Genomic DNA, 26,496 nt, shown 5'->3' with positions numbered 1-26,496 from the left:
ACACTTGCTACACTTTAAACAAGTAGCCTAAAAGCAAACAAAAAGGCCAGTGCACCTTGAATCAATTCCGTAAGTTTGTAAAAAAGACTAACACTAAGTGTTGTTATCTGAACTAAATCAGTCTACATACCTGGTGCATGACAGAACGAAAGCCATGATATTAGCTAACTGCAAGATTTTTATTATCTTAGAACTGTACATTCTGGACATTACATTGACAGTCACCTCTGATAACAGATTACTCTAAATTGTATTGTAGAAACAATCATTTTATGTAAAGCTGCTTTAAAACGATATGTATCACGGGGAATACAAATAAATGTGAACTGAATTGAACTTTCTGGCTCTTATCACAGTACTCTTCAAACTCAGAGCACTTAAGAGAAACTTCAAAACAAAACAGCACATTCTTTCAGCTACCCACATGATGAGCGTCAACAGGCCACAATACAGTCCATTCGTTCTGAACGTGCTTCTCTAAAATCACAGAGGGAATTATTTGATATTTAGCCCTTCCAGTAAAAACACCCCACCCTTCTGAATGTCCAACTGTCACGGGAGTTCAACATTACACTAAAAACATCTCAAATGTTTGATTCAAGGAAAATCATGCTAGGCTTAGCTCTCAGATTTGTTTTGACAAGAGAAAAAAAAAAAAAGTGACATTTCTGACATTTCTCACAGGATGTGCACAGCATCGGAGAGTTTTACTGGGAAAGATGTCGATCAGAAAGGAAGGAACGTAGAAAACCATTTGACTGAGAACAATTTGACTATGACAACTTTGCACTCCTTAAAAATTCCCCGGCTTCCAGATAATCAAACAACCAAAACGGAGCGAAAAAAGTGCCTTTGAAAACATTCTGAAATTTCGGCAAGTAAGAGTCATTTTTCATGTGTCGCACACCTAACAACAGTCAATCGAAGGAACAAGTGAACATTTGTTCTGAAGGAATGCAGGGTATGCAGGAGGAGGGGGCTTCGTGGCGGAGGAGGAATCACCGACGAGAAGAGTCTGGTCGCACAGATCAAAGTGATGAGCCAACATAAACACTAACTAAAAAAGGACTGCGACAGCAGTTTTCTGATAACCACTTTACGAACCACTCATTTTTTTTTTGCTTAAATTGACACATTGTGGCTACAAAAGTCTAGAGCAGAAATTCAACGTGACATGCATTCAGAATGCAGATGAGTTCCTGTAGCGTTCCTCCTGGCTGAATTGCAGATCATAGCTAGCGTAAAATAACAGTCAGGGAGGTGAGCAGAGCTGTGTGATGATCAATCTCTGTGCAGACAGACTGAATCCGTACATTCAGAGGGTCAGTGAGCATCTCCTCTGCTGAGAGGGAACAGGGCAGTGGGAGAGAGGGGAGGTCAAAAGCATGTGCTTGTGTGAAGTGTCACCGGGCTGCTTGACAGAGGGTGGTGTGAAGTATCTCATTCATCAGTACTCAACCAAACAGTTTAACATTTGAAATAAATGCAGGAGGAATCATTTTTTAGGCAGACTGCACTGATAGAGCTACTGGGAAAGCTCATTTTAAGCAAATATGCACTAAATCTCCGGATTAGAGATTACTCAACCCATTTGTTATGCTGGTATTTGTGTTAAGTTTTCGTAGTCAGCAGCTGCCACACTTGTCAAATAAAGCATTGAAGTTATAATACAGTTGTACAAAAGCCTCTTTTGAGAATGTTTTTTTTTCCACCACAACCCACTTCCTCCTGTAATGCTTAGGCAATATGTACAAAAGTATGCTAATAAAATGAAAAGATAATAAAATGTTAATTTGTGCAATTTCATGTGAAAATTACATGAAGTAGCCTATGTTCACAGTTATAAACAAGCTACAGAAGGATTTCGTGTAGTCGGGCTAGTGTTCATCTATCTGTATAGTATAAGTAACACAAAGCACAATTTGAACAACTGAAGGATTAAAATATGCGTTTTTCTGCATCACCTCCACCTTTTTGAGCATGTGCACAATGCAGAGGCAAACTAGTTTGATTAACGCAACTACAATCAGTTTATCTACACTATCGACACCATTCAAAAGTTTGGGGTCTGTAAGAATTTTTGATGTTTTTGAAAGAAGTCTCATACTCACCAACACTGCATTTATTTGATGAAAAATACAGTAAAAATAGTAAAATTGTGAAAAGTTATTACAATTTAAAATGTTTTTCTATTTATTAAATTGCAATTTATTCCTGTGATGGCAAAGCTGAATTTTCAGCATCATTATTCCAGTCTTCAGTGTCACATGATCCTTCAGAAATCATTATAATATGCTGATTTGATAATCAAGAAATGTTGAAAACAGTTGTGCTGCTTTTTATTTTTTGAGAAAACCATGATAAATTTCTTTCCAGAATTGTCTGATAAACAGAAAGATCAAAAGAACAACATTTATTTGAAATGTATAATAGTTAAATGTAACATTATAAATGTATTTACTTTGATTTAATGCTTCGTTGCTGAATAAAAGAAAAAAAATTACAAACCCCAAACTTTTTAAACAGTAGTATTTGTTAGTCCAACATTGCCAAATAAAAACAGACTGGAAAAATTATAAGGATGGGACTTAAGTGTTTAAAAAAAAAAAATACTGACTGAAATATGACTGAAATTAAACCTTCACAGTGTACATAAACATAATTTGGCAGAAATAGCAAACACACTTGTTTATCCAGTGACCACCATTTTAAGTGGTGAAATGCTTTTTGCAAAGAATAAAAAGCATCATAATTCCCTGCTGGGGGTGGGACAGTTTGGCTATTCTTAGATGGGAAAGTATTTAAATGTGTACAGACCACAAACCATAATTGGCCAGCCACTATCTATACTCCACAGCTCTGTCATAAATGCTGTATTTTTTATTTTTTTTACTGTGCATGACTATATAATAAAGGCCTTTCATTCTTTCAACTTTTCTCTAAAAGGAAGGATCTAACAGGAACATCATCTTCTAGCGGTTTCCAATAATGCAGAACAGGAACACATAGTTTCCCATAAAGTACTGTACCTTGAAAAAGCAAACAGGAATAACCAACAACAGACTCTGTGTATCATGTGCAGTCATATCTATAAAGAGGGAGGGTGGGTGGTTGGGGGGGGGGGGGTTACCAGAAGGAGGCAAATTTCAGAGATGCCTTGTGCAGCAGAAAAGAAGCACTCTCAGCAGGATGGCCAGGAGTTTACCCGTGGCATCCTGACAGACGTGGCACTCCTCCAGTGATGGGAATGAGAAACACTAACACAACTTCTACATCACCGCGGGCTGACAAGACTGACCCATATGCACATTTAGAAGAAGCTGATACGTCATAAACAGCCATATCACACGATCAACCACAGCTGAAATGCACCAAAACGCTTTTGGAAGCATCTGATGTAGCAAAAGTTAAAGCTGCAGTCCGTAACTTTACAGCTAATAAGCGAGTACATCATGAATCTATTTTCTTATCCTGAATCACTAGGGTACACCTATAAACAGTGTTTATATTCTGACTATTTTAGTCTGGTTCGGGTCGTACCACTGCAGAGTAGCCCAGTACCTGTGTGACTCGTCATAGACATAAACAGAGAGAAGTAGCTCCGGCTACATTGTTCTGCAGTTCTGTTTATTGACCGCTAAAGAGACAAAAGATACGGACTGCAGCTTTAGGTAGAACCTCACCTTTGGAGTGAAAAGCCTCCTTTAGGCTCAGCAGCACTTCAGAAAACTTGCGCACATCATTGACCAGTTGCATGATGTACTCAGGGTCTCCTCCTGGGGCGGTGATGGTATGGTCCAGGCCCATTGCATTGAGGGGGTCATTAGAGCTGCGGCCCATTTCTTGTGTTTTGTTGGAGCCGGGTGACAGGGACACGGGGATGTTGGGCTGGGAGAGACGAGCACCGCTTGCCAAGCGCTTATTCCCACTGTTGCTGCCCTGACGGAACATTCCAGCAGCCGCTTCTGCCGTTACTGAGCCGCATCAGCCGCAGATCCAAGCGCCCGCCTGCCAGTGGAGAGCTGAGGGCACTGTGGGAGACAGCTAAAGTAAGCATACAAAGACGGTGGAACCTAATATCAGGTGCACCATTTATAAACGTATGTAGAACGTATGACCGAAATGTTTCTGAAATGATTTATAAAATGTAAACACAAAACATTTAATGCATCCCTTGTAAATCGCAGTTAATCTTCAATTCAAGCACAATGTGTAGTACAAGGTCATGATGATCAATTCCATGAACAGAGTGCCCAGAAATATCTCTTTATTAAGAAACATTTATTATTATTATCAATATTGAAAATAGTTTATGCTGCTTAATATTTTTGGGTAAACCGTGACAAACTAACGGCAGTAATGGCTGCTGAAAATTTAGCAATAACATATAGGCCTATGTAATATTTATGTAATAATATTTCACTGTATTTTGATCAAATAAATGCAGCCTTGGTGAGCATAAAGATACTTCTTTCAAAAACCTTACTGTTTCCAAACTTCTGACTATTAGTGTTTATAATTTCTTTTTTCTTCCAAGAAATAATTAATGAATTCATTTTGGTGATGTAATTTTCCCAAAGCAAGTTAAAATGTTGCTCATTTGCAAATCCTATTTATCTTAGCATTTTTTATTTAATTACTGGTATATAAGAGTGCATAAGGTTTGTACGCACATGCTCTTTAGTTGGCGTGTAGCCTATACATAAAAATATTTTCATGTCAGTTTCTGTCTTTATAAATCCTGATTTGTTCCTTACTTTTTACATAGGATAAAATCCATGGAATTTAGAATCAAATCCAATCCCATGTACATTTTAAAAATGAGGCTCCTGGAGAGCTAACTGAAGGTTGTAGGTTCAAATCCATAAACTATCACTAATTTTGACACCTTAAATTTGGTTGCTGCAGATGGATTTTAGATCTGGGTTAAGTGTATTTGAATTTAGTTTGGATTTTTTTTTTAAAACAGCTAAAATACATATTTTTCTTAATTTACATATCGAAAGGGTAGTTAACATCCAGCCATATCATAAATGCATCAAAATATCTAGAGTTGCTTTTCTAAGCAAACAGGAATTTTAATTTTAACACCCATAACCTGGTTCCACAGCACCTAAAGTGCTCTTTTCGAGCTCTTCACTATCATTATGATGATCGAGGAACAAGCCCTCAGACTACCTGACCTGACCCATTATCTACAAATGCATCTTACATTCATTCACATGGCATTTTTGTGTCCATACACTGTTTTCTTGAGCACTGTGATTAACGTCACGTGACTGCTTTTGTATACACGTAACACACGTCTGCTGCAGAATGCGAGTAATGCACCGATCTTTATCATTTAAAAAGGGGCTTGACACCTGCCAATCAAAACTAACCCTCGCGCAAGTGTTCAGCGATATGAGAGGAAATGGACAGATGAAAAAACACGGACATTGGGTGGAGTATGACCACCAGCTATGATTTATGTCAGACTTAAATGTTGTTTTGGCTTGAAAAGTTTGGATCTTTAACAGAACATGCAATCAGCATCAAATCACTTCTGTATTATTAAAATCCTGTATATAATTTAGATATTTTATTTTCCGAGTGTAAGAGAGCACATATGATTTGACGAACCGAATTTAATAACTAACTCCTCTCAATACTGTAACTGTCTCTCCACTTCATAGCTGCTTTACGTTACACTTTAGCGCTGCTAGCTAACTTAACCACTTCACAATTACAAATCTTTAACAGTTGGTTGCTGTTTACAGCGTCTCAAACGAGTGGCACTTACTTGAATAGTTCATGAGGAACATCATACCGCAGAATTATGAAGATAAATCCTTTGTAAAAACATAAAATAAGCTGAAATAAGATGCTCGCCAACGGACCGCTCTTCACATCACAACTGACGAGAGAAAAAACTTACTGAGTGAGTGACTGACTGACTCAAAACTTACTCACGTGACCTCAAAGCAAACTTCCTATTGGCTGGGGAGTGCCCTGAACTATCCGCTTGTTTTCCTCGTCAAAATTACATGTGCTGCTCTGAGACTGTAGTACAGACAGTGATGTAGATAGAAGTGTACAAAAATAATAAATAGTTTTATTTCTGTTAAAGATAAAATAAGGGGTTATATGCTAGTCATAAGGTCCAGCATAGCAGGAAAAAAAATAATAAGAAAGACTCGAAGAACAATTAAAAAAATTACAACTTATTTAAACTTTACATAGTAATTCAATGCCAATATTTAAATAATGTTAGTATGGTTCCACTTCATATAAGACAACAGTTAATGCAAAGCTGAAGCGAAATTACAAATGAACAAATATTGGCAGTAAAAGGGATAACAAATTATTGTTATCCCTTTTGAAAAAGATTAAATAATAATAAATAACACTGATAAATGTACAATATAAAAATAAACATTATATTTCTTTTAAAAAAAAAAGTTAAAGAGAGCATAAAATTGTACTTTCTAATAAAAATAAATTATCAATATGGTTTAAATACTCAGATTTTGGCACGAATAGGTAGATTGCATTATAACTGGAAATGGTGGGTGTAATGGTGAAATTAAACTCTATCCTGATGATTATTGATACATTACACAATAAAGGGGAAAAACGTTTCTAAAACAAAAATCGTACGTACCAAAAATGTAGCAAAAGAATTGACTGCGCCTATGGAGAATGACGTGATTCTGCCGACACCTTGCGGCTGAACGTTTCACTATAGCCTATATCCGTGTTTGTGTGTGCATGTGTGTGTGTGTGTGATAATTGTAAGGTGTGCGTATGTGTGTTCTTAGGCATGTGTATGTGTAGACCTATAGGAGCTCTCGGTTAACAGTCGTGCTGTGAAAAAACACACGAGGAAATCCACTGCGTGCGTGGGTCCTTCGTTGCCGCCGTCGCTTCCTGATTGGTTTTCATAGTGAACATGGCGGCTGTTAGTAAGCATCTGACAGCCGGCAATTTCTCCATCGCAGGTGCTGTGCTGTTCGCAGTGTACGTAATTAAACAAAGACTATCTTCGGAAACTAATGGGTAAGATCATTGCTTCTTTTGCCTGTTGCCATTTATTTACCCGGTGTCCGATATAACCTCTTCGACATTGAAACATCATTGACATGAGACGCATTAATTTATTCAGACGTTAATATGCCTCTGAGTTACATTGACATTTTAGGTGATTTAAGTTACTTTAAGGCTTGTTGATTTCTCATGCTTTCCCCATGTGTTCATTTATAGAGAGAAAGGGGCATCAAAACCACTGTTGGACAATGATGTAAGTAACGTTATATTCCTTAGTCTAAATCTAAGTAGTATTCTTTAGCTAAGATCGGAGTTTGTTGTGTGTGTGTGTATATATATATATATAATTTTTTTTTTTTTTTTCCAGAAGGATAGAAAGACAGACAAGGCTGCTGTGGACAAGGTTTTCTTCAGGCGCATTTGTCATATCATGAAAATCCTGCTGCCAGAGACCTTTTGCAAAGAGGTAAGTATTTTTTCTATTATGTATTTATTTTTTGTTTCCACTGGCCATGTGGTCTAGGTAAAATACTTTTTTATATAGGCTACTGCTGCATTATTGGTTGTTTTCTATCCTAGTCAGGATATTTGCTTCTGATTGCTGCGATGCTCATAGCCAGAACCTACTGCGATGTCTGGGTGATCCGTAATGGGACCATGATTGAGAGGTATGAACATTTTTGATCTTTGATCACATTTTCCACATGCCGTATTAGCTGCAAGATCACAATATCCCATTATTTTTTTGTACTTCATAAATTATTCCTTAACATTAGGGGATGTTTTCTTATATTTATCTCATCTGATCTTGAATAATGATTTTGAATGTTTTTCCTATATTTGTTGTATTTGTAGTCCAGTGCGTTTCTCAGTGGTATGACTACATCTGGGTGCCGTTGCCAGTGAAACATGCCTGATCGCTTAAATGCTGTCTGTCCTGTTTTTCTTGTAATGTGTACCGACTACACTCACACAATGACTGTTATTCAATGTGTGTGTGTGTGATTTGCAGTGCAATTATTGGACGCTCGACAACTGCTTTCAAAAGATACTTGGTCAACTTTATCACAGTCATGCCTTTTGTAAGTGGACTAAACTTTGCACAATTTTAAACTTTGTCCAATTTTATCTGTGTCCAAATTAGCTTGACAAGCCATTATTCATATAAATGTATATGATAATATAATGTTTAATTCAGTATTAAATATTTTTAGGCTATTTTTTTAATAAAGGGATCATAACATAGATCCTTTGTTCTATAAAATGTTATTTAAATGTAGTTAGCATATAATAAACAGGGTAATTATGCATTTTTTAAAGGTAATGTATTTACATATTCTAGTTTTTCTTTGACTATGTATTTCATACAGATTTATTTAAAAAAAAATAATATGTTTTTATGTCTTTTTTGTGTGACTCATCAGATATCTCTAGTGAATAACTTCTTAAAGCTGGGACTCGACCAACTGAAGCTGTGCTTCAGAGTAAGACTGACCAATCAACTTTACAATGACTACCTGACGTAAGTTATATTCGTCAACTGGTGAATGATGCTTAAATTTAATCCAGCCTTATCATATTTCTGTTCTGTCCATTTTCTGTTCATATCCATTTTTAGCTAACTCTATTAGCATTTTTTCCCTTATGCAGTCAAATACGGACGCACGGTTGTGCCATTCTAAATTCAGTTTCACTTTCCTAAAAAGTAACTTAAGTTTTGGGGAGAGTAACGCAATATTATAAGTGTAAGTCTTCACTAGGAAAGCACTGCTGTATGTTTTACAACACTGTATCTTACAATAGGGGGTTCACATACTATCAGATTGGCAACTTAGACAACCGCATTGCCAACCCAGACCAGCTGATAACCCAAGATGTGGAGAAGTTCTGTAACAGTGTGGTGGACCTCTATTCCAATGTCAGCAAGGTAACACAGAGCAACACTCAGAAGAACACGTTCTTTATCATTCTGAACCATATATTAAGATGTATTCAGTTTGAGACTTCTTTTTCTTTTTCCTCCAGCCTCTACTAGACATATTAATCTACATCTGCAAACTCAACACAGCCATTGGTTCTCTTGTAAGTGTCAGTTTTGAATAATTTATCAGCAGTGTTGTGTAAGGTACTCTAAAAAAGTAATTCATTACTAGCTAATAATTACATCTTCAACATTATATTAAGCGATATTCGGACGGGATTTTACATGGAGGGATGGGGTAAAGTAATTATTACCAGGGCTTCTCAGTGATTTTAGTCCCATCCGAATGTGCCATCTCTGTAATCATTACGGACAATGTCAGTAAAGATTACGGTGAATTTTACCTTCTGGAAAAATGATCTCAGGTAATGCTAATGGCGTCTTATTGCGAATGTCTGTGATTGCTGATGTTGTATTATCCTAACGCTTCTCCTCGTGTGTTTTTTGACCTACCTGAGCTACCGTTTGCACACCAATCTTCAGTTCAGCATGCTTTCATTTCAATATGGATGGTATTCGACGAAAGAATAAGATTATAAAATTAATAAATAGAGCCAAATCGCAAAAAAACTACGAAGACTTCCCGTTTTAATATCAGTGTCAGGTAAGAGTAAGATGCTTGTCTAGATTTCGCTGCTCACTTGTGTGGGATTATTATAAACAGCCACTTCTATAAACTCATGAAGTTTACTTAAATAGGGTTTTTTAATAAATTTAAATTTAAGTGAAACCTAACACTAGAAACAGTGTTAGGTGTAATTCATTACTAATTTAGTGCCTCAGTCCCCACGGTGTTTGAAGCATCTTCCTGCTCCTGTGTAGGGCCCTGCTTGTTTGCTGAGCTATCTGTTGTTCTCCGGTCTGATCCTGACCAGACTGCGCAGGCCGATCGGCAAGATGACCATAACCGAGCAGAAGTATGAGGGGGAGTACAGATATGTCAACTCTCGTCTCATCACTAACAGGTATGTATCCATGGGCCTCCATCTCTTTGTCTGGCTGTTTGTCTCCTGAGGTATTTTTTGAAGAAAAACGCATGATTTCTCCATATTATTTCAGTGAGGAGATCGCGTTCTACAACGGCAACAGGAGAGAAAAGCAAACCATTATTGGATCCTTTCAGAAACTGGTGAGGAAAATAAAAATAGCTTTGATATCCGTTATCTAATCCATACACATTGTTAGTGAATCTTTCAATCAGACTTCTTGTTTATTTAGGTGGACCACTTGAATCGCTTCATACACTTTCGTTTCTCAATGGGTGTCGTGGACAGCATCATAGCCAAATGTAAGCAGAAATAGCCTACTACTGAAGGTGGCAGCAGAATCCAAATTAAACTTCAACAAGGTCAATATGGTTTCAAAGTCAGCATGGATCAGATTTGGCCCTTTGAACTGTTTAATGCATGTTTCAGATCTTATTGTGAGCAATTCATTTGTTCAAATAATTTCTTTCTAAACCTCAATCCAAATGTAATTGATGTAGTAAATGATAGTCATATCAAAGTCAAATTCAGGTCTGGATCCATTTTGGATCTTTTTGAAAATGTTTCACTTGGAAATATGTCACATTATGAAAGTAAAATAGGCTGAAAATGGCAATGCTGACTTTAAAAGTAGACTTACCTAGAGTATTTTGAATACAGGCCCTAGTATGAAAGGATCATTGAGATCATTTTAAAGAATCTTTCATGGGAGACACATTTTCTGATGATTCTCTAGACATAGCCATGGTGGTGGGTTACCTGGTTATCAGTCGGTCGTTCCTGGACCTCACAAACCAACGGCATCTGAACAGCTCATACGCTGAGCGACTGGAAGTGAGTATGAATGAACACAGACAAAGAAATCCAGATAATATATTGCTTGTAATTACTGACCAGATTGAATTTTCTTTGGAAAATTGTTTTATTGGGTCAATAAGGATTTCCTTAGATAAATGTTTGCACAGAAGATAGAAGTTCTTCTGTGTTTGTTTTCCGCTGCAGGACTACTACCAGAGTGGGCGGATGTTAATAAGTTTGGCACAGGCCCTGGGAAGGATCGTCCTGGCGGGCAGAGAGATGACCAGACTGTCCGGGTGAGTGCTCTGCCTCCAGTACATTCATTCAGTGCTTGGTCCTCATGCCATCCATCATCTCTACACTTGCCAGTGCTCACTTACTTTTATCTGCTCGAGTATAAGTGTGTTTATGTGGAATCTGAATCCTTTTATTAGGTTCACTGCACGAATCACAGAAATTCAGGATGTCCTTAAGGAGCTGAATTCAGGCAGATATGAACGGACCATGATTACACAGCAAATCAAAGGTCTCGATCATTGTGCATTGTATTTTTTGTTTTGTTTTGAAGCATTTTATGAATTTGTGACATAGAGATGTCTCAATGAATTGTAAACTAATAATACCGTTCAAATGCTAATTTGCAGTAAAATGCTCACCAAGGCTGCATTATTTGATAGAAAATAGAGTAAAACGGTAATATTGTGAAATATTATTAAAATTGAAAATTTCTATTTTGAAATTTTAAAATGTAATTTATTCCTGTGATGCAAAGCTGAATTTTCAGCATCATTACTCCAGTCTTCAGTGTCACATGATCCTTCAGAAATCATTCTAATATGATGATCTGCTGCTCAAAAAACATTCATTATTATTATCAATGTTGAAAACAGGATTTTCAGGATTCTTTCATGAATATTTAATTTATTTGAAATATAATATTTTGTAACATTATAAATGTCTTTACTGTAACTTTTGATCAATTTAATGCATCCTTGCTGAATAAATGTATGTAAGATTTTTTTACTTTTAATTTAAGATAAACCCCCACCCCCCACCCCCCCCCCCCCCACCCCAAAACAAAATCTTACTGACCCCAATAATGTTACAAAAGCTTTCTATTTCAGATAAATGCTGTTCTTTTGCACTTTCTAGAATCCTGAAACTGAAACTGTTTTCAACATTGATAATAATAATAAACATTTCTTGAGCAGCAAATCATCATATTAGAATGATTTCCGAAGACTGCACTTAAAATAATTTTTAATTGTAATAATATTTCACAATATTACTGGGGGTGTTTTGTATTTTTAATCAAATAAATGCAGCCTTGGTGTGTGTGTGTGTGTGTGTGTGTGTGTGTGTGTGTGTGTGTGTGTGTGTATATTGGCTTGAATTTTATATATATAAATATATATATTCAAAAAATTGACAGATGCAGCAGTAGAGAAAATCCCTCTTATCCCTGGGAGAGGTGAAATCATCATCGCAGACAACATTATCAAGTAAGTTAGGTACAAACTAAACAAAACATCAGTCAAGCCATCATAGTTAGCTACTTAGCATTTATGCGTTTGTGTAATCCTCAGTACCAAAGACCTATTTGTTTATTTTTCTGAATGTAGACGTTGTGTCTGACCAGCGTATCATTAGTGTTTCAAGTTGAGCTGTATCCTTTCATCCACAGGTTTGAACACATACCTTTAGCGACGCCCAATGGAGACATTCTCATCCGTGACTTGTCTTTTGAGGTTACTGCTCCATAAATAAAATGTTTTTTAGTCTAAATTTGTTATTTATATTGTGTAACAGGGTTTTGCAATCTGGTTTTGGTAATTACCATCTTCCCTCCTTAAATTAAGGTGTCATCTGGGACAAATGTGTTGGTCTGTGGGCCCAACGGCTGTGGGAAAAGTTCCCTCTTCAGGGTGCTGGGAGAGGTCAGAGCTGTTCTTCAGCAGAATTATGTGTCTTTAGAAACCTCAGTGTTTTTTTTTGCTGTTGTTGTTGTTGTTGTTAACTAACATTGTCTTTCTTTGCTTCCAAAGCTGTGGCCTTTGTATGGAGGACAGCTCACAAAACCAGAGAGAGGGAAGCTCTTCTATGTTCCTCAGGTGGGCATTTTCATGCCAGCAGGTTAAATGTGAAAATGTTCTCCTTTATATTTTCCAGGTTAATTTGTTTGTATTTTTCTTCAGAGGCCCTACATGACACTGGGTTCCCTCAGAGATCAGGTGATTTATCCTGACACACATGAAGACCAAAAGAAGAAAGGAACATCTGATCGGGTGAGTTTTAGAATCAAATGGACAGCAAAATTAGATGATAAAGGGATAGTTCACCCATAAATTAAAATTCTGTCATAATTTACTCACCCTGATGTTGTTCAAAGTCCATAAGACTTTTGTTTATCTTCAAAACACAAATAAAGACATTTTTTATGAAATCAAAGAGATTTCTGTCCCTCCACTGAAGGTCCATTCCATCAAAACTTTGTTGCTTTAAAGAGATTAGAAAAGAAAAAAGATGACAAAAGAAATCCATATAAATCAAACGGTTTAATCCAAATCCTCAAAAGAGACATGATCGCTTTATATGATGAACAAATTTTATTTACTTTTATTCACATATAAACATTGATGAACAATGCACAAACATAGAGAACGGAAGCTCAAATGTACTTGCTTGACGTGCGAGAACAAATGAGGTTTGTTCTCATTTGAACTCCTGTTGACCATGTTTGATGTGCTCTAGGTATGTGCGTTGATCAGTTGTTTATATATTAAATCTATTCATCATATAAAACGATTGTGTCTTCAGAAGACTAAAACTGCTCGATTCATATAGACTACTTTTATGATCTCCTCATTAACTTTTTGTAGTGTAAAAAGTTTTGGAGTAATAGACTTTCAATGGAGGGAGAGAAATCTCCCAGATTCCATTAAAAATATCTTCATTTGTGTTTTGAAAATGAACAAAAGACTTACGGGTTTAGAGTTTAGATTTTTGGGTGAACTATCACTTTAAAACAGTAACGTACTTAAAATTGAAAGTTCTGTCATTATTTATTCACCCACATGTTGATTGAAGCTCCAAAAAGTACAGAAAGCAGCATAAAATGTGTGCATGTAACTTGTATTTTAAGTTTGCTTCTCAAACAGCGCTATCATATGAATTCAGAAAGACTTGGAATATTGTGCAAAAATTCTTTTTGGAGCTTGACAGTCAACTTTCGTTTTATGAAACAGAACAATGAATTTAGACAGTCTGCTAAATGTCTCACTGTGTTTCACTGAAGGAAAAAAGGATTTGAGTGAATAAATATTGAGGAAAATTGTAATTATTGGGTGAACTGTTCCTTTAAGTAATGTGCTTGAATAGTAAACTATAGTGTTACTGTTATTATATATTGTGTAATTGTGGTCAGGTGCTTAAGGAATATCTGGACAATGTCCAGCTGGGACATATCCTGGACCGAGAGGGCAGCTGGGAGAGTGTGCAGGACTGGATGGATGTCCTCAGTGGCGGAGAAAAGCAGAGGATGGCTGTAAGCTCTAATTCTTGCATCATCTATTTTTTAAAGTCGGCATGAAATGGAAGTTGCCATAGTCTTTTCTCTTTTCTTCCTTATTGTGACATATACACTCACCTAAAGGATTATTAGGAACACCTGTTCAATTTCTTATTAATGCAATTATCTAATCAACCAATCACATGGCAGTTGCTTCAATGCATTTAGGGGTGTGGTCCTGGTCAAGACAATCTCCTGAACTCCAAACTGAATGTCAGAATGGGAAAGAAAGGTGATTTAAGCAATTTTGAGCGTGGCATGGTTGTTGGTGCCAGACGGGCCGGTCTGAGTATTTCACAATCTGCTCAGTTACTGGGATTTTCATGCACAACCATTTCTAGGGTTTACAAAGAATGGTGTGAAAAGGGAAAAACATCCAGTATGCGGCAGTCCTGTGGGCGAAAATGCCTTGTTGATGCTAGAGGTCAGAGGAGAATGGGCCGACTGATTCAAGTTGATAGAAGAGCACAACCTTGAGGCGGATGGGCTACAACAGCAGAAGACCCCACCGGGTACCACTCATCTCCACTACAAATAGGAAAAAGAGGCTACAATTTGCACGAGCTCACCAAAATTGGACAGTTGAAGACTGGAAAAATGTTGCCTGGTCTGATGAGTCTCGATTTCTGTTGAGGCATTCAGATGGTAGAGTCAGAATTTGGCGTAAACAGAATGAGAACATGGATCCATCATGCCTTGTTGCCACTGTGCAGGCTGGTGGTGTAGCCTAATGGTGTGGGGGAGTTTTCTTGGCACACTTTAGGCCCCTTAGTGCCAATTGGGCATCGTTTAAACGCCACGGCCTACCTGAGCATTGTTTCTGACCATTTCCATCCCTTTATGACCACCATGTACCCATCCTCTGATGGCTAGTTCCAGCAGGATAATGCACCATGTCACAAAGCTCGAATCATTTCAAATTGGTCTCTTGAACATGGCAATGAGTTCACTGTACTAAAATGGCCCCCACAGTCACCAGATCTCAACCCAATAGAGCATCTTTGGGATGTGGTGGAACGGGAGCTTCGTGCCCTGGATGTGCATCCCACAAATCTCCATCAACTGCAAGATGCTATCCTATCAATATGGGCCAACATTTCTAAAGAATGCTTTCAGCACCTTGTTGAATCAATGCCACGTAGAATTAAGGCAGTTCTGAAGGCGAAAGGGGGTCAAACACAGTATTAGTATGGTGTTCCTAATAATCCTTTAGGTGAGTGTATCTGAGTGAAACGGCTTTTCGAACACAAAAAAATGTTGGACGGGACTTGATTTTTGTCCATCGGGAATAGATTGGATGGTTGTGGTTTCCTATTGCTCTAATGTCATGTGAGTGACAGGTTGTCCCGCCCTCACGCCAGTAAACACATCATAAGAGAAGGGAAGAGATGATATGTTGCTGCAAGAGGGAGGGGAAGTTATTTTGATTAAAGATTATGAGGACACATGCATAAAAAAAGAATCTGTGAAATATAAATAATTGATTTTAAAAAACAAGAATTGTCAATTTTGATATCATGGTGACTTTAAACCTGAAACATCACTCTCTTTAGGGTGAGACAGAGACCGATATTAATGTGGTCAGAAAGCCCAAATTTTCATATCTTCAGGAACCTCATGAGGAACTTAACTGTATATTGAATTGCACAGATGGCTCGTCTGTTCTACCACAAGCCCCAGTTTGCTATTCTGGATGAGTGCACCAGTGCTGTAAGCGTTGATGTGGAGGACTTCATCTACAGCCACTGTCGAAAGGTAGTCAGGTGTCATCTTCTTATTCACAATGAATGCAAAAATGTTTGGGGGGGGAGAAGTTATGTACAATGGGCCAGCAAGTGGCCAGCAAGTGGCCACCCCACCATGCTCATTTTCTGTGACAGAATTGAGGCGAGTCAGGAATGTATTTGTTGCTCCTGTGGGAGTTTGCTTCAGGAACATTCTGTCTCCCTGAGCTCAGCTGGAATCATCTGTTTTCTCCTTTAGGTTGGCATCACACTGTTCACAGTCTCCCATAGGAAATCACTATGGAAGCACCACGAGGTACAATCTTGTCTTTCAGTTTTCTAATGAATCCTGCCAACTTTATGATGAAGTACTAAAACTGAAAAAGTAATGTGCGGTAAAGTCTTAACTCATTGTTTCTCTTTTCTACAGTATTACTTACAGATGGATGGAAGAGGAAACTACGAGTTTAAATCCATCACAAAGGAAACGGTGGAGTTTGGATCATAATAATAACATTGGGCCTTATTCATGAGCAAATCCTTCCGTAAATCCTTCACAAAGTTTTTTCAAGTAAATTATCACTTGTGAAAATTTCTGCAAGAATGGTTTTACGCAGATATTTGCTCTGCTCGTGTTATGAGTGGATCTGAAGCAATATTCTGGAGTTCTCTTTATATTATAAGATGTTAAATATAACTGCTTTTCTTCGTCTGAGGGAAAGGATTGTAACTCTGTGGATAAAGATCTCTCAGGGAGAGGTTATCTGTGATAAGGAATAAAACTGGGTTTGATATCCTTTTAAAAATCAAGCATTTGTAATATAAAAGTAGTGATATTTGTTGTTGGTACTTGATTTATGTTTGGAAATAACACGGTTGCATTCCACTTGTACAATAATGAGTTCATCATAACACCATGGAAATTTGTATTATTTAAGTGCAGTGAACTGTCTTTCTGAATTTTATTTTATGGAAAATTAATTAAGATATAATGAAGCTTAATAATATATGTTTGAGAACCTATTGGATATTTATACGTGTATACATAGTGCCTTACAGACATGTTTTACTGAATTACAAAACATACAATGAAATCTGTGTGATTATTTAAAAAGAAACCTGGAATTAATTTTAATCCCACATTGTTTTGTACAAGTTTTTTTTGTTGTGGTTTTATACTTTTTTGGTTTTGACATTCACATATGCACAATTGTTTGCATTTCACTTTATTTCTTGTTTCAGGTCAAAGTCATTAGTAAAAAAAGACGAAACTTTTTCTTACAAAACTTACTGTAGCTGACCACAAGGGTGAGCTACTGAGACGAGAATGCAAGAATATTAAGTGTCTCTGCTCCATTTAATTGTCAGATAGTATTGCACAAGCTTTTCTTGTCATTTGGAAGTTTTGTTTAAACAAAAAGAAAGAAAAAAATTGTGTTTCACAATCTGAACAAGTTTTTTTTTTAGTTAATGGGGATTTTATTTTTAACAAAAATGGAAAAGAAAAAAGGAATCACTGTCCCGAAAGAGCATATGCTGCTCCATTCTTCCTCATTTTTGATTGTGCAACTCCTTTTACACAAGTCATTATACAACATAACTCAATGATGCCACTAAATTTAGTTTTGCTACCTCTTAAAAAAATAAATAAAAACTTATAACATGAATAATTTATTTAAAGTTCCAAATATCAGTTAACATTTTAAAAAATACTTTATGCACATTAAATATCTTCCCTCTAGATATAAATCTATATATATATATATATATATATATATATACACACACACACACACACACACACACACAGCAGCTAATACCCATGTATTTCTAAAGAAAATAAATATGGCAGTTTAATAAACTAATACACTGTTCTATTCGTTCATAAAATACAATAAAAGCAAGTCTGATATGTATAACATATCATGTAGAGTTAGTGTTTCATAGAAACCAGTCCAGTGCTACGCACACAGCGGTCCCTCCCAGCGCAAAAATGGTTACAGTCCAGCTGTGCGTCCCGTTCATGGCTTGATCAGCAGAAATGGTGGATTCCTCTAGACTATGGTTTCCTTGGCTATCATTTTTTGTCTTTGTGCTCGTTTACAGCACACCACAATCAGAACTATTACAGCAATTACAAAAGCCAGTATAATAAGCGCTCCTCCTCCAATCACAGCAGGTTCATACTCTATGAAGAAAGAAAAAAAAAGGAAATTCATTCATTGTATCATTACAACAGAGTCTATAATTTGTTTTAATGAATCATAGTGGAAAGCTTAGCAATGTGGCCATTTTAAATGCCAATCTGACACAGAATTTAAGTTATTGCTCAAATCCAGTTCATGTAACGGTTTTGTGCTAGTTTGTATAAAGTGTCCACATTAAAGAAAAGGAAAAAAAACTTTTCAAATGTTATTTGTTTAAATGTGCCAAGTTCATAGAAATCAACTATTTGTATTGTTAGTTTCAATGGTTTGGATTTTTTTTTAAATACCATTTTCAATACAGATACTTTCAATTGAATGGCTTTATACAAATATATATTATATATATATATATATATATATATATAATTCATAATTTTTTTATTAATTAATAGATAAACATCATCAACCTTGAATTATTGTGTTTGGAAAATCTTTATTTTTATTAAATGAATTGTTTAAAAATATATAGATTTTAAATATTTAATTTAGTGCCACCCAACTAGATGAAGTCAGTTGAGCACAGCAGTCTTTTCCTGGTCAGTTTCTGAGTAATGGCAGAGTGCATCATCCTCCCTCCTCTACTCTGGAAGCTGACCCTGAGCTGGCCTCTTCATGCTTAACAACCATCCTGTTTTCCAAAACACAGGAATTCTAGACAACTAAATCTTTGAGCAAAACTTGAATCATTTAGAATACTTGGATGCCCCTTTGTCGCCTTCCTCTGTCTCTCAAATGAATGCAACATCCCCGCAATGCCCAGTAAGGCAAAATTGTGAAGTCTTGTTAAAACTTACCCTCAAAAAGGGTCTTGTGCTCCTGTGGCGAGCACTTGGGGAGGCTCCACTCTCCGAGCTTCTTGTCTCCTTTACGGGAAGGGATATATGCAGCCACGCTGAAGCAGTAACTCTGACCCTCATCTAGCCGAAAATCTGCTCTGCTCTCATCCACAATTTGAATTCTCTGTAAACAAACAAGACAATGTGAGAACTGCAAAGTCGGAGGGCATTTAAATAAGAAACGCATGGCATGAAATCTTTAATTGTATCTCTGGCTGGTAAACGTGCCGACACTCACTTTTCCCGTGCTTCCAGCCTTGTTGTGCATAATCTGGTACTTGAGATTTTTCTTAAAGATGTCACGGATGTTCTGAGATTTGCCATTTTTGTACAGAGCTGTGATGGGGTCTTGTATGATCAGCACAATCTTTTTGTCCTCACTCATCGTCAACGTGAACTTAGGTCTTCCAATTAAAGCTACAGGAACAGATCAAAATTATTAGAACAACTGCTTTAAATCAATATTTGTTGAGTTTCGATGAATGAAGTAATATTTTTGAACTCTAGCATATTCTGGAATGCATGGTTGGACACTCACTGTCATTATAAGGGCAGAATGCCTTCGACCTGGTGAATGGAGGCTCCACATGGTCAGAAGTCATCCCCGGCAGGGACTCTGAGAGCACTTCAGCGGTATAAACCCCCTTTATGTCCAATTCATTGGTCAGGTCGCACTCGGTCTCAGTGGTTTTGATGCAGTTAGGGTTTCTAGATTTGTCCTTACCAGCTCTGAATAGAAAAAAACATGTTGGTTAGGATCACATGCCATAGGGTTTCAATCATGTGTACACCTTTTTATTATTTTGTGTTAAATGTTGATCACAAAATAATAGTAATATGAACAATACAGAGAAACACCAAAGCAAAGTCATGCTGGCTAAATAAGATATTTGTGTACTTGCCTTGAGAATTCAACTGTATATGTGTAATCGACAGGTTTAGGTCCCCATGATAGGATTGTTTTGAAATTGTAAGATGACCACAACACATTTTTGGCTTTGGGAAGCTTGCCCACTTGCACTGATGCTAAATGGGACAAAGGACATCAGTCAGAACAATACATCATGAAACATCATTAAGCTTTCTCTGGTTTCCATTACAACCAAACCTTGAGATACAACAAAACCACTCATCTGAAGTTCACAGATATAGGCTAGAATACTGCGCCATGCATGCTGTAGGCTACTGTACAATATTATACTACAGACTGCCATACTAGTAAACAGTACAAGTAAACAATTTATATTCGTTTACAGTTGTTGATTTATTTATTTTTTAAATTAAACATTAATAAAACCAAGATTTCAATACCTGGGGATCCGTTTACGAGAGTAAGCCAGGCAAGAAAAAGTGCCGAAAATATTACAGTCATGCTCTCCATCGTTAGTAATAGCAATTTAGGCGTAAAATATTGAATCCAATGTATCCCTCCGAGGAGCGTTGTTCAATCAATTCTTCCACTAATGAGCCGTTTTTATAGTGTGTGAGTGAGAACTCTCAGCTCTGGCGCTGCGTGCTGCCAGCCACAGAGGAGACTCGTCATGAGTCACGAATGTAGCCCCGCCCCTTTCTTAACTTTGGGGTTTTGTCACTGGCTGGGCATCCATCGTAACGCGGGCCTTATAACCATATATGGTTATCCGGGTACCGGTTTCATGAAGTTAATCCAAAATCCAAGCACGTCTTTTAGAACTTTTGACGAGCGCTAATAGACGTCTGAATGTAGGCTAGTTTTTTTGCTATATCATCAGGTAATTTAGTCATTGCACATTTCTGTGTTGTTTTAACTGCTTTTAGTCTGTGCTGTGCAGGTGAATTAAGATTACAATCCTAATTCAGTTTAGTTGTGTTTAGCTAACAATCACCCAAACTGATTTATTTGCCATGTATTTTCAGTTGTAGCCTAATATAAATCAAATAAATAAATGAATAAATGTGATTCTTAATAGTATGATCTGACTATGTGAAGTGAAAAATACTTTGTATATTAGGCCTATTTATAGGATCTGCACTATGCAAAGAATAATTTTCCCCATTTTTAAATTTCCATAAGCAGGTCTTCTCAGAAAGGCTTTTTTCAGTCAGTAATTCCACTCGTGTGTGCCATCGAGGGAAGATTCAGTCTTAAGGAACTCTGTGGCAAAGAACATCAACTGAGGAAGATTTGTAAGTAACCACAGTTCTGTTGGCCTTGTTCATGTGCCTCTCCCAGTTCATCACAATTGTCTATGAGAAAACAACTTCTAGTCAACCCCAATAAATATCTGATTTCGTGTCAACTGTTACTTGAATTTACAAGACCAAGGACAGAATATTTGCTGGCGGCCCCTTTCTTCCCTCATAAGTGGCTTAGATGGACTGCTTTACTGCTGGGAAAACCAACTTGGCTGTACCTTCCTTACTGATAAAAATCCCAAATAAGTTTTATTAACCTTAAAGATTAGCAAACAATTAATTTATCCTTCAGAGGAAATAGATGGTGGATGATGAGGTCATTTCTAGCTACAGCAAATAGCTTTATAAACCTCTGCTTCTTAATCTTAATAAGACAGGCTTTATGCCTAAAATGAGAAAATACTGCTATTGTCTAACTTGTTGTCATACATGCTTACATGTGCAAAATAGTGGTCTATTCAGCACAAAGGGTTTAGAAGCAAACCAATATGGCATTTCTTACTGATCATTCAACTCTGTGATAATGTATATCACTGATTAAAGTTGGCATGAAATGGAAGTTTCAATTTCTTCCATATATTCCGAGTGAAACGGCTTCTAGAACAGGAAAACACTTGACGGGGACGGGGATTGATTTTGTCCACTATTGATTGATTGGATGATTGTAGTTTGCTATTGGTTGATCTCATGTGAGTTACAGGTTGTCCCGCCCTCGCGCCAGTAAACACATCATCAGAGAAGAGACGGCACTGAAGGGAGGGGAAGTTATTTTGATTAAAAATGAAAAGGGCACATGAATTTTACAAAAATAATGATGTACATGGATAAACCATTTATAATAAACACTGGAATATTCCATAAATTGTCAATTCTAATTTCATAGTGACTTTAAGCTCTGATTATTATGAGGCTGCTAAGATGAACTCACTGCTAAGGATACTCAGGATTGGTTTAATAGTTTATATTGAAAGCTTACGTTCGGAGCAGAATGTGCATTTGCAATGTCACTTTGTTTATTTAGTGGTAAACATCTGAAATACTTCCAACTGTTTGGGTAATATTGGAATTTGCATCCTGTGACTGTTTAATTGAAATTAAAGTGGAAGTCCAGTCATGCATGCAGCGTGACATGTAGCATGAGATTGAGGTAACCTAGTTTACAGTCAGGCACCGAGACATTGGTCAGACAGTCTAAATAGCGTAGGATAAACTTTCATGAAGTAATGCGATAATTTGAGATGATAAATGATTGTAAATCAGATTTGGGGCTGAACATGGCAAATAATGGGCTTAATATTGGTGAACTAAAGCCAGGAAATGTAACAATACACAAACTGAAGTTAACATTTTCCCATAAGTTGCCAGATGACATTATCAAACTCAACAAGCTTTCAGTTTCATTACTGTAAATTTGTCACAGCAATGACTCTGCTAGAAAATATCTCCTCACATGCGTGATCAATGTTTTTTTTTAATGATTCTGTGCTTTTCCTCAGTTACTTAATTGTTGCATCAAGACATTTAATAAAATTCGTTTTTCTGTAAACTGGAAGTGGTTGGTGTCGCAAAATATCTCATGTTTATACTTAAAGGTCATTTTCTTGAATCTAAACTTAATCATTGGTACTAAGAGGTAAAGCATGACTGAGGTGGTCGTTGTTTGGTAGCATATGAATATGAACCTACCTTGCTGATTAATCATTTTAGATTGATATATTTTGATTTCAATGGAATAGATAGGAACTATGTTGCCAGAATGAGGCAACTATGGCGGATGTCTGTTACACTGTTTGCATAATGGAAATAGCAGTTCCTTTTAATAGGGTGCTTTACAATTAGTCTGATACCACATTAAAAAGGAACTGGAGGCAATAATCAAATTCATCTAAAACAGTATCAAAACGAAAGAAAATAATTATGAAATTCAACTATGATGAAAGAGGGCACTGTGGTGAAACATTGCTTCTGACTGGTTGGATGTGGGTGAGACACTAAAACGAACAACAATCAGTCTGAAAAAATAATGTTTGCAAAAAAGTACTGTAATTCCCTCATGATTGTACTGGATTCTTGTTTTTACAGCTGCTGCTAATAGCAGACTTATTTTGGACTCTCTAAAGCAATATTTATGTCCAAAATGTTTCTTCGCGTGAGAACTTTCGGCAGTCTATTTTTAATGCCCTTATAATCATCATAATTACTTTAAATACTTATAATATTTCATACTAATTTGGATCATTTTTATGACCAATTGATGAATTGAATGATTTCAATCTATTTACATCTATACATTACATTTACATTACATCTATATAACATAATAAGATTTTACTCAAATACTTAAAGGTTTAGGTTGAGAGTACAATAAGCAAGACATCTTCAAAATATGTATTTGAAAATTCATTCAAACAGTTTTTCCGTTCCCGGAGTGTGGCAGACGTGTGGTGTACAATTTCCATTACTTTACCGTCCTCAAAGTATGGTCTCAATTATTTGTAAGGAGTAAGAATACCAGCCTCCATGGGCCGTCTGAATTCTATTTATGGTCATGAGCCTTATATGGAACTCTTAAGAGTGTGACGTGCTTCTGTACAACAGTGTCCTGCAGTTTGAATCAACATAAGCATATCTACAGTATAGATGCGAGTGTTTCATACCACACTGCTTAGATCCAACAGATTTATACTAAAGCAAGGGCTTGAGCCACATCTACAGGTTTTTTTTTCTTTTTTCGAGACCGCAACCACCCAAAACACCCAATGCCCTATCAAAAATTCAGAACACCCTAGCAACTGCATATGCAAATCAGTGAAAAGTTTTCCAGACCCAAGTACCACTTGTATATTTTTTCAAAATCATGGAAAAATATACTGCGTAGTATATCTTTTTACTGTTAAAACAGACTAGAGGAGAACCACTTCTCGAAAAGGCCAATGTTACGTCACACCCAGAGTTTACTCGAAGTCTTGTGACAAAACTGAAGCCTTTTGGGGGGGAAAATATTGTGCTCCGATGAGATTAAAGGTAAAGCCTTTGGCAGGACAGCAAAAATGGCCCAAACTCAGGTTTAACAAATGAGTCTTTCATTGTGCAGAAAGAGAAAGTTCTTGAATAAAAATAGAAATGAAACATTTTAGTGTGTTAGAATTTGGAAACATTTTAGTGTGTTAGCAACTGGCTGTGAAAAATGCATGTGGGGGAGTTCATTCTGAGAGCACTACATATTTCAGAAAATTCTTAAGGTACTTTCTACTTTACAGCTGTGTTTAATTTGCATATCAGAATTAGTAATAAAGAGTACAATAACCTAGAAAGAACACAAAGGTCAACACCCAGGTCAATATCTATAGGGTGTTTGCAAAGTTCAGAAGGTAGCCGTATATTTTAAGGCTTATTCTTGAGGAAATAATGTGTCAAAATATGATGTGTCATCACCATTAATTTTCAGTCATAGTCTCTTGACTAAAACTTACTTGGTAACTTGTCACAATCAGATAAGTGTTTTCTACGTGTCTTCAGAATGTATCTAATCAAGCCTGTGGTGATGACAGGTCAAATGAAGGTCTGACTAAATTCTATATTTAGAAAGCTGTAAGTTCCTGAACCCTCCACTGCTTGTCCTTCCGCTGTGTACTTTTGACTGCCCCAGGAGGTTGAGACACAAAGTCTACTCCTATACTGACTAAAAAATAACTAGAGCTCGATTTCTATTGTGTCATTTCACGCTGAGTTTGTCTCAACAGACGGCTCACATGACAGCTCAATAGAACATTCTCAGACACACACACCCCCCCCCCACTCCCACTCCCACTCCCACTCCACTCCCAATCCCACCCCAGGAGACAGGTCTGCTAAACACTCTATGTAGAGGAATTTAACAGTGGAGGGAGGACATCTCTCCAGAAATCCCAGATGTCTCCCAGACTCCAACAAGTCGGCCTCTTATCCAGTATAAACACGCTATCATCGCTCACACAAGTATAATGATCAGGCTAAAGGATCTCCATCCCTGGTTCAGATCATTGTTACAGGCTGAGTAGTCATATAGTGACTGTAGAAAGTCTCCATTTAGGATAACAGGAAACAGGGAACACGTGGCCAGAGCATTAGTTCAAATTCAGAGACAGTGAGCGGTTGCCTGTCCTCTTCTGGCTCCAGGATATTACTGATTATTCCTGTCAACAGTACCATTCTGTTCTCAGTTTTCCTCTGGACATGGATACAGCCGGCTGGTGAGTGTCTCTCTACATCATTTAGCTGTCCATTGCATGATAAATCGTGGTAAGAGTCTTTACGGTTTTGTGCCATTCAGAATTGAATTGAGAATGCCTTTAAATTCCAAATCGAGCAAAAAGCAAAATTCCATTTTGCTTGAAGCAAACTGAATGCGGCACTGTAATTAAGATAAATGGATGGAAGTATGATGGAAAGACTGAAAGATGGATGGATGGATGGAGGAATGGATGCATGATGGAAAGACTGAAAGATGGATGGAGATGAATGGATGGATGGATGAATAGAAAGACTGAAAGATGGATGGATGGAGGAATGGAGTAATGGAGAAATGGATGGTTGGTTGGATGGATGGTGGAAAGACTGAAAGACGGACGGACAGACAGACAGACAGACAGACAGATAGATAGATAGATAGATAGATAGATAGATAGATAGATAGATAGATAGATAGATAGATAGATAGATAGATAGATAGATAGATAGATAGAACTTTCTGGTAAAACTCTCTGCCAATGGGCACTAAGGAGTCTTAAAATCAGTCCTTGCAGAAAATGTTTATTTTTTTTATTATTTTTTATTTTTTTATCATTCTCTACAAATACTTACTGGCATTATCAACAATCATTCAGCTCCACACCCTTCTTGATTACACTTTTTCTCGATTGCTTAAGCACATTTCTTGAAACTATGCCTCGTATTCTCAAAACAGTAAACACAAATCCATAACGTCTCACCCAATTCCCCAAACATCCTATTTTCTGGTCAAAATGAAGCTCTACACTCAAAACCATTCACTCCTGCTGAAAAACTTTGCCCTCAGACATCACACACTACAACATAGTCTTATACACTGGTGCAATAAATTCAAAACAACATTTCCAAAACTGGTAAGTTATGTTGCCCGCCCCCTCCCCTCACAAACCTTTTCACATGATGAACACAAAAGACACAACCAATGG

At 37.0% G+C, this 26,496-nt stretch overlaps 3 protein-coding genes across 4 annotated transcripts in view; 1 reads left to right on the top strand and 2 right to left on the bottom strand.

Moving 5' to 3' along the window:
• arhgap29b (Rho GTPase activating protein 29b) overlaps positions 1-5,926 on the bottom strand; it is a 42,311-nt gene extending 36,385 nt beyond the window's left edge. Inside the window, exons 1-2 of the mRNA XM_084119090.1 lie at positions 5,783-5,926; positions 3,684-4,031 (exon numbers count right to left, since the gene is read on the bottom strand). Coding sequence (XP_083975216.1) covers positions 3,684-3,951 — 268 coding nt within the window. The 5' untranslated portion in view covers positions 3,952-4,031; positions 5,783-5,926. The remainder of the gene's footprint in view (positions 1-3,683; positions 4,032-5,782) is intronic.
• A 744-nt stretch (positions 5,927-6,670) lies between these two features.
• Positions 6,671-17,570, top strand: abcd3b (ATP-binding cassette, sub-family D (ALD), member 3b). Of its 2 annotated transcripts, none has more exons than XM_084118779.1 (23): positions 6,671-7,038; positions 7,243-7,279; positions 7,394-7,492; positions 7,606-7,694; positions 8,039-8,108; positions 8,451-8,548; positions 8,830-8,953; positions 9,052-9,108; positions 9,830-9,972; positions 10,067-10,136; positions 10,226-10,295; positions 10,730-10,827; positions 10,996-11,087; positions 11,226-11,317; positions 12,224-12,293; positions 12,476-12,539; positions 12,651-12,728; positions 12,837-12,902; positions 12,987-13,076; positions 14,216-14,335; positions 16,010-16,114; positions 16,343-16,399; positions 16,514-17,570. In XM_084118779.1, exons 1-23 carry the CDS (start codon positions 6,932-6,934, stop codon positions 16,589-16,591), a joined length of 1,974 nt encoding a protein of 657 aa, XP_083974905.1. In that variant the 5' UTR covers positions 6,671-6,931; the 3' UTR covers positions 16,592-17,570. The 2 variants fall into 2 exon arrangements, with proteins under 2 accessions (XP_083974905.1, XP_083974906.1); XM_084118780.1 differs by having other exon boundaries at positions 6,793-7,038; positions 7,397-7,492.
• Positions 17,571-17,892: 322 nt separating this feature from the next.
• f3b (coagulation factor III, tissue factor b) lies at positions 17,893-20,633 on the bottom strand. The gene is made up of 6 exons (XM_084118781.1): positions 20,438-20,633; positions 20,029-20,152; positions 19,665-19,855; positions 19,365-19,543; positions 19,085-19,250; positions 17,893-18,271 (listed from the first exon to the last, which is right to left on the bottom strand). Exons 1-6 carry the CDS (start codon positions 20,505-20,507, stop codon positions 18,138-18,140), a joined length of 864 nt encoding a protein of 287 aa, XP_083974907.1. The 5' UTR covers positions 20,508-20,633; the 3' UTR covers positions 17,893-18,137.
• Positions 20,634-26,496: the final 5,863 nt, after the last annotated feature.

The sequence above is a fragment of the Abramis brama genome, assembly GCF_963993115.1.
Source record: "Abramis brama genome assembly, chromosome: 7".
Taxonomy (NCBI): domain Eukaryota; kingdom Metazoa; phylum Chordata; class Actinopteri; order Cypriniformes; family Leuciscidae; genus Abramis; species Abramis brama.
This window is presented reverse-complemented; position numbering and strand designations above follow the sequence as displayed.

Bases quoted from the DNA above. Each gene is read 5' to 3' on its own strand.
- abcd3b (XM_084118779.1), top strand. From the start codon at position 6,932: ATGGCGGCTGTTAGTAAGCATCTGACAGCCGGCAATTTCTCCATCGCA. The intron at 14,336-16,009 runs GTAAGCTCTAAT...TGAATTGCACAG, and splicing joins GAGAAAAGCAGAGGATGGCT to ATGGCTCGTCTGTTCTACCA. The intron at 16,115-16,342 runs GTAGTCAGGTGT...TTTCTCCTTTAG, and splicing joins TCTACAGCCACTGTCGAAAG to GTTGGCATCACACTGTTCAC.
- f3b (XM_084118781.1), bottom strand. From the start codon at position 20,507: ATGGAGAGCATGACTGTAATATTTTCGGCACTTTTTCTTGCCTGGCTT. The intron at 20,153-20,437 runs GTATTGAAATCT...TGTCCCATTTAG, and splicing joins TCTCGTAAACGGATCCCCAG to CATCAGTGCAAGTGGGCAAG. The intron at 19,544-19,664 runs GTGAGTGTCCAA...CTGTTCCTGTAG, and splicing joins ATTCTGCCCTTATAATGACA to CTTTAATTGGAAGACCTAAG.